The sequence below is a fragment of the Sesamum indicum genome, linkage group LG15 (genome assembly GCF_000512975.1).
Source record: "Sesamum indicum cultivar Zhongzhi No. 13 linkage group LG15, S_indicum_v1.0, whole genome shotgun sequence".
In the NCBI taxonomy this organism is placed as follows: Eukaryota; Viridiplantae; Streptophyta; class Magnoliopsida; order Lamiales; family Pedaliaceae; genus Sesamum; species Sesamum indicum.
Genome location: NC_026159.1, coordinates 1,258,193 through 1,266,061, shown reverse-complemented (window position 1 = coordinate 1,266,061; position 7,869 = coordinate 1,258,193). Strand labels below are relative to the sequence as shown.

Here is a 7,869-nt window from a genome sequence, read left to right as displayed (position 1 = left end):
TGCTGCTGCTGCTGCTGCCACAGAGGCGGATTCTACACCTTTGCCTCCCTCTGCTTTAGGTCCAGTGGATAAACCAACCATTGGACCAGAAGAGAATCCCCACAAGTCCAGAACTTCCAGTTCTAAAAAAGCAAGGAAGAAGGCAGCTGCACGCACTGAGGATTTGGAAACAAAGAGAAGGAAAGTCTTGGAAGGAGGAGCAGCAGCTGATGGAGTACGCGCATGCAGTATTTGTAATGTGGTTTGCAACAGTGACACTGTATTCAATTATCACCTGGCTGGTCAAAGACATGCTTTGATGATCAAGAAGCAAGCATCCACAGCAGAAGTTGCTCCTGCCATGTGAAAATGGGTTGGTTAGTGGAGATTGAGATTGAACTTTACGTTCTGGTTTTCATTTCTTCTCAGGCTTAGTTTCTGTCTAGATTCTTTAGAAATGAAATTACTTGTACCTCCTGAGTGACTACAGTTACTTTAGGATTTATAACTTTAGGTTCAGGTTAAACTACATTTTACCAATTTGCTCCAAGTCTATAGGCTAATTTCACGATGAAGAATTAGCATTATGCGAGGATGCATGGGGCCCTTGTTTCTCAGGTTGCAGTTCTTACGGTGTTTTTTGGCCCAGATGCTGGATTGTTCTTAGGCTTCAGATGCCCTCCTAAGATGGGGAGCCGATAGTGGTTATGATTGCCCCATGACTAGGATCTTTAAAGAATTTGTATATAGATTCTCTCTTTCTTCCACACTCTTATTTCTATTTTTAACTCAGCTTTACATGAAAAAAAATTCCATTTTGAAATCATAAGTCATGATGTGTGGTTGCCCATCTAAATTTTCATTGGGAGAGTTCATGCTCATCTTCTACCCATCTGTGCCATTGTCATTTTGGTATCACAAGCTTCTGTCAGCATGGAACCACTCTCACTCATACACTATTGGAACATACTTAAGACAACCTCTATTAGAAAAGTTGCCAGTATTATTTCAAGCTCAAGCAGGAGCATTTTCACGAAGTCTACGACAGACCTAGGAATAAGGAATTGAAGTGATCCAGTATAACTGATACAATATGTCAGATTTTCTCATCATATATTTATTAATCTTCACTAACTTCCTATACAAAAGCTTAGGACGAAAGAGGATTGGCTGGTTGGCTGCCTTGCACACGGACATCGCATGTCGATGTCTAAATTATTTCGAAAGGGTTAATGTTCCATATGTCCTTGGCGTACTCGTGAATTGTCCTGTCGCTGCTGAACTTGTGGGAACCTGCTGTATTCAGTATCGACATCTTAGTCCATCGCTGCCAAACAAAAAGTCCACAGATTAGACATCATGCAAATAAGCACGTGGGAAAATGGCACGATTTTCTGAAGTTTGAGGGAGAGAACCATCAGAGGAAAATTAAAGTATTTCAAAGTAGTAACATCTAAGAGGGGGCAAGCCTTCACATTTATGTAATTATTCAGCTGATAATATGCCTGATCAGATGTGACGAACCTAGCAACATAGAGAACACATGATTTGCATAGTACCACTTACCCTTTGATCTCGATAAGCTTCGTCAACCTTCTCTTGACATTCAATGTAACTAGGGAAGTCCTTGCCCACGAGAAAATAGTCTGCTCGACCAAATCCCTCATTCCCTTCCAAGGATCCCATCAATTCATCATAGTTGTAAGGCCCGAAAGCACCACTCCTCACAAATTTTTTGACTTCTTCAAAACGTTTATCTGGTACAAACTGCAATAGTGAAGAAAGAGACTTCAGATCACACAAACCCCAGATTTAACAATACTTGAAAATGGAGGGAAGTTACATTTAAGAAAAGTTTGACGGACATGTTATCAAGCTATTTGCATCAATTTTTCAAATATACAAACTATAGTTTGCAATTTAAAAGAAAAAAGAAAAGCCAATCTTAGACTGAGGAGAAGAAAATTACACTGTACCTTGCCTGCAGCTCTTTCTTCTCTAAGTGCTGCTATCTCGTGAGCTTGAGCACCAAAAAGGAAAAAATTGTCCTCTCCTACTTCCTCTCTAATTTCCACGTTGGCACCATCCAAGGTCCCAATCAAGAGACAACCATTCATCGCAAACTTCATGTTGCTGGTTCCACTGGCTTCCATCCCAGCAGTACTGAGGGGGTGGGCCAGCACAAGCAGGTAGGTTTAAGTGTTAGTTTTAATAAGAAAGACCACCTATTTCGGGTAAAGTTAATTTACAAAATCTAATTTGGTAGATATCCACTTGTTAGACAAAAACAAATATGCAAAATCTCTGAATATATATTTGATTTAGATTTGACTCATACACGTTTATTTATGTATATGGTCAATGAGAACTGTTATCGGACATCTCTATGAATCAAAGAACAAGTAAAATAACAAGACCTAAAATTATGTTCAGATTTGTGCCCATTATACTTCCAAATATAATCTGCATTACCTGATATGCTGTGAAAGCTCACTCGCTGGGATTAACAATTCAGCAGTACTGACATTGTAATCCGGAACAAATATGACCTACAGAGAGATAAAATGAATAAGAACTCGGAAAAGAATTGTACGTCTGCTACTTCAAAATGGCAACTAGCAACACCATGTATCAAGCATGCCACAAAAACTTTCGAAGAAGAAAGTTCAGTATCTTTGATAGACAAGTATGAACAACCCAATGAAATAAATAAACACAAAACTTCATACCTTCAACAAATCACCAATATCTGGATCGTGATTTATCGTAGCCCCAACATCTGTAATAAATTTTACGATTCTCTTGGCCTGCACATATGTAGCAAATGCTTTTCCCCCAAAAATACAGACTCGAGGAACAAACTTGGCTTTCCTTTCAGATGCAGTCATTTCTTTCATTTTCTTATAGCGATAAACAATTCCCAGGATATTTAATAGCTGCCGCTTGTATTCATGAATACGTTTAACCTAGAAAATGGCAACTTTAGTCCATACTGCATCACCATCTTGTGAGGATAAGTAATTGGAGTATCATGCCAAGTGTGAAAGTGAAACTAGTAAATTCTGTCAAAAACTATGATAAGTAAACCTAATATATTCTCACAAGCTCATTGTATCTGAATGGTTCAAAGTTAAAGAAGGGAGAGGATTAAAAGGAGAGAAAGAAACCTGGATGTCAAACATTGCATCAGGATTAACAGAATACCCAGTTCTTTCTTTGAGGAATGATGCAACCTTAATTTTGTTGTTTCTTTTAGCAGTCCTCCACTCAATTTGGAGATCCTCGTTATCTGCAAACTGCCAATGATTCCACTCAATCTAGTCAGAATTCATGTCATGGCTTAAATAAACCAGAAACTTAGAAGAAGAAAAGAAATGCCAAATGGGTCCAAAAAGATAGTAGCTCTACCTTCCGCAGTTCTGCCAATTTCTCAGTTTTCAGGACCCAGTCCTTAGTGCCTATCCACTTAGTTATTACTGCACTTAGATCGGTATTGCAGAAATAGATCCATCTTCTAGGTGTAACCCCATTTGTTTTGTTCTGAAACTTATTAGGCCATAACTGCAAAATATTACCGGTTTAATATTAATATAAGACATATTGCTAGCATAGCAAAATACAAAACTGGAGGCGAATCTTACCTGGAAAAAATCATTAAAGACTTCTTTCTTAACTATTTCACTGTGGATCTCAGCAACGCCATTCACAGCATGACCCCCGACAACACAAAGGTTAGCCATCCGGACCATTTTTGGAGGTCTAGGAGCTGCTTTCTGCTTTACTGCTTCGTTCTCCGATGTGCATTCTCCTTCAAGTTCATTTTTCTCGGTAATTGAAACTACATCATTAGTTTCTACTTTCTCACCGGTCTCATCAACAGGGCTTTCTTTTGGTTTGGCAAATAAATCCGCAATCGGAGCAGGCAGATCAAAATTTTCTAAAATTCTCATTGCGACCAACTTCTCTCCCAACATTTCAAGATTTGATGTGCCATATTCTGATATTATCTCTTGAATTAACTGAAAGACACACATAGCAGGAAGAAACAGTCAAGAAAAATATTACAAGCAGTGTAACTTTTACCTTTTGTATATCCATGTTTTTCTACCTGTTCATCAATCTTTTCTATGATCTCAACATGTCTTGGAAGTAGTCTCTGCATCAGATCGAAACTCCATTTCTCCAGGGCCTCAGGCAAAACAGTGTGATTTGTATATGCAACAGTCCTGTACAGCAAACCCTCGTCAGACTAGTTTTAGTCACAGGAAACTTGAAACTCCATGTATACTGAGTTATTAATGATTGACAAAAAAGGAAGACCATGCATCTCCAATTGTTGGACTCTAGTTGCAGCCATCAGATCATGCATGAGGGCTAATTCAAAAGGTTATCTTAGGACTTATTAGTTGATCCACTTCATTGCATAAATCAATAAAAGAACTTCAGAGCAATATGAAAAATGAGAATTTCTTACATACAAAAATTAAAAGAAGAGGTCTTAATGCGGATAAGTATGCAAAGAATACTAATGGAGTTGAAAATAGCTGAGAAGAAAAATCCATACCGGTTAGTTGTCAGAGAATGAGAAGCTATTGAAAAGATCAGAGCATAAATGACAAGCAAAACATGGTGATGAATAACCATGAAAATGATCATCAATGCAAGATAGCATAAATCATATGAAATCATAGTTTGTTTTATCTTATCTTATATTATTGGTCTTGAGAAAGTACTTGAATAAAATTACAGAAGCAGAAGCTCAGAGCAACAATGGTGCAGGGGCCATGCCTTATGCATTCTCAAGGTAGTGACTATATACTTAATTGAAGCTTCTTTATAATGTTTACAGCCTAACAAATCTAGTTCAAGTAAAACCAGTATATTCAGCAGCTTTGGAACAAACCTAACAGCATTGTCTGTACGGAAACGGTCTATGGTTCATCCTTCATCTGGACAGGACACAGAAACAAACTATCCAGACATATAATCCAAGGGGTGTTTTTTTATCCCGTGCAGATTATCATAACCATGGTCCAGATGCACTGATGCTGTGATGCGGTCATAAGACACTGCACACATATGTGAAAGTTACAGAATGGTTGACTCAATGCATGACCATATAACACTATGGAGGCAAAAATACATAGCATCCCCTTCAATAATGCACCAACATATTCTCCAACCAAAAATAGCTGGTATAATTGGAAGATAACACAAGAATCGTACCCCATACATATTAGGTGGATATCATGCATAATGGAGAGAAATTCCTAAGCAACTATAATTACCTCTGTGTAATAGGCCAAGCTTCCTCCCAACTCATGCCCTTCAAGTCCATCAAAATTCTCATTAGCTCTGGTATGCATAGCGTTGGGTGGGTGTCATTCATCTGAATAGCAACTTTATCAGGGAACTCTTCCCATCTCACATTTCCACCAGATCTTCTCTCAAACCTAGCAATAATGTCTTGGAGAGATGCGGAGCATAGTGTGTATTGTTGCTTCAGTCGAAGAACTTTTCCCTCCTCTGATTCATCTCCAGGGTAAAGTATATAACAAATCTGATGTCAACAGATTGGCCATGTATGTTATCATTGCAAATATATGCGCCTATTCTGTATGATCACATCAGGAGAACTTAACAAATATAAAAAGGGGAAGAATAGAGTGAAAAAAGTGTTATTACCGCATCAGAAAATTAATATCGACTTCACCCTTCCCTATTTATCAGCAGTTTCATTTATTTAATGCTATCATTCAGAGGGTATAACCTAAAAGGTTGTAATTTAAGAATATCAAGAGTAGCTGTACATCAATTATTCTTGTTGTAGATTCATGAAAGAGCATTCATGAAGTGAATACTGCCACGTTTACGTTCCTGATACTATTTCTGAAAATAAGTGCATGCCATCAGTATCAAGTCAACCAATAATTTCAATTGGAATCAGTTCCTGGATGTATCAATCAACTATATCACTGCAGATTAGGACCCAAGAAGAATCCCATGGATCAATCTAGAATTAAATAGTTCAAGAAAGACAAAGATAAAGGAGAGAAACATATATATGAATCGAATAAACTTACTTTTTCAGCATTTGCTTGGGCCTCACAAGCTTTCGCGTGTTCTCCAGCATTGAAGGCAGACAAATCAAATTGGTTAGAAGGTACTTTTGTGGACCACAACCTAAGATTGATTGTAGTTTTCGTCTTGTATCCTGGAATTGGCACATCATATGCAACAGCCATAATATCTTCACCACCTACCCAACGACTCTTCCCATCTGATCCCGTCACCACTTTTCCATAAAATTTCACAGGATAAGAAACATCATTTCTAACAATTTCCCAGGGATTGCCAATCTGAAAGGAGAAGTTCAGTGTTCAAGAGGCTGATGACAACTGAAAAACCGAAATGAAAAAGAAAGAAAACGAAAACGCCATACACAATGAATATGAAAAGAAGCAGAGTTACTCCAAATAATATTAACAAATGGATCAAACAAGCTAAGTCATTTTTGGTCACATAAAAATGTTCCTGCATGAAAATGAAGTGAAGGCTGAAATTTTAGAAAGCATACTTCAAGCCAATTTTCAGCAACCTCCTCTTGACCATCCTTTGTAATTTGCTGTTTAAATAGGCCATACTTGTACCGAAGCCCATAACCCCATGCGGGGTAGTTTAAGGTAGCCAAAGAGTCCAGAAAACAGGAAGCAAGACGGCCCAAACCCCCATTTCCAAGTGCGGCATCTGACTCCTATAAGGACCAGAACAGAAGATTTAGGAGCTTAGAGAAATGAACGGAGCTCGTAATGATTAAAGAAGTTTACAGCTAATCTTATTTCAGATTAAACAACCTCAAATTACTTATAGGAATCACAGTATAACTATTTAAGCGATCATGCCGGCATGTAATTGTTAGCCTGATATCATAGTTGAGCATGGCCCAACGACTCTAGCCACATGAATCCTATTCCAACATATTCTCAAACTCAAACGGCAAGAAAGAGAGGATCACAGCTATAGAGCTTCCGAGGAATGATAATAAGATAGGATGTACACAAAGTGGCATACCAGGAAAATTTGACAATCATAAGAAAGATACCCATGCTGATAATTTAGAATGAAACAATATTTCAAAGTTGGCAAAATGATCTAGACACAGAGGAAGATGACTTGTAAGTAGTACACTTTTAAATTAATCACAACTGAAATAATCATAAGACAGTCTGACCTGAGAAGCTACAGTTTCTAGAGTGTGGCCAAGCTTTTCCAGAGCCTCTGCATATTCACCAGTGAGCTCCAAATTACCAATTGCATTTAACAACGCTCTACCCTGCAAAGTAACAGAAATGTCCATACAAGAGAATTACTCGTCAAGATTTGTCTAACCATACATTTGTAATGTAGTACTGCATATCTGATGTTTAATACTAAAAAAACTTAGAAAGAAATTGGGCAAACCTGTAAAAATTCCATAGACAAATAATAGGCCTGCTTTGCATTCATCTTTTCATAAAGATCATATGTTGTGTTCCAATTAATAATAAGTGCATCACGCACACTTTGCGCTGTGGCAAAGAAAGCCTTGGAGGGCTCAAAGTTATGAGAAGAAAACAATGGTGTGAACTCGGCATGGTGTTTGATGCTTGAGGCAATAGATGCAGCATCAGGAGCAAAAGAACTCAGATTGCCGAGAACTTCTGAAATCATCACGAAAACTTGAATTAGAAATGTATTTTATATGGTCAAAGATGAGGTGGAGATGCTGTTCTCTAGTTCATTTATGCATCCGTCCATTTCTAATTGATGTGTGTATTGTAGCTAGTGAAGCTCCCTATAAAAAAAGAAACGGTGTGAAATTGTGAATATTGCTACAGTGTCGCAGCAAGG

General features: G+C 38.0%; 2 protein-coding genes across 2 annotated transcripts in view; one reads left to right on the top strand and one right to left on the bottom strand.

Annotated features, from left to right (window-relative positions):
• LOC105177310 (zinc finger RNA-binding protein 2-like) overlaps positions 1-748 on the top strand; it is a 3,129-nt gene extending 2,381 nt beyond the window's left edge. Inside the window, exon 3 of the mRNA XM_011100418.2 lies at positions 2-748. Coding sequence (XP_011098720.1) covers positions 2-346 — 345 coding nt within the window. The 3' untranslated portion in view covers positions 347-748. The remainder of the gene's footprint in view (position 1) is intronic.
• Positions 963-7,869, bottom strand: part of LOC105177309 (alpha-1,4 glucan phosphorylase L-1 isozyme, chloroplastic/amyloplastic) — a 7,509-nt gene continuing 602 nt past the window's right edge. The window contains exons 2-15 of the mRNA XM_011100416.2: positions 7,441-7,679; positions 7,211-7,312; positions 6,557-6,733; positions 6,063-6,338; positions 5,268-5,539; positions 4,088-4,205; positions 3,621-3,998; positions 3,388-3,540; positions 3,147-3,275; positions 2,709-2,945; positions 2,452-2,528; positions 1,956-2,142; positions 1,546-1,746; positions 963-1,306 (exon numbers count right to left, since the gene is read on the bottom strand). Of these exons, the coding sequence (XP_011098718.1) occupies positions 1,190-1,306; positions 1,546-1,746; positions 1,956-2,142; positions 2,452-2,528; positions 2,709-2,945; positions 3,147-3,275; positions 3,388-3,540; positions 3,621-3,998; positions 4,088-4,205; positions 5,268-5,539; positions 6,063-6,338; positions 6,557-6,733; positions 7,211-7,312; positions 7,441-7,679 (2,663 nt within the window). The 3' untranslated portion in view covers positions 963-1,189. The remainder of the gene's footprint in view (positions 1,307-1,545; positions 1,747-1,955; positions 2,143-2,451; positions 2,529-2,708; positions 2,946-3,146; positions 3,276-3,387; positions 3,541-3,620; positions 3,999-4,087; positions 4,206-5,267; positions 5,540-6,062; positions 6,339-6,556; positions 6,734-7,210; positions 7,313-7,440; positions 7,680-7,869) is intronic.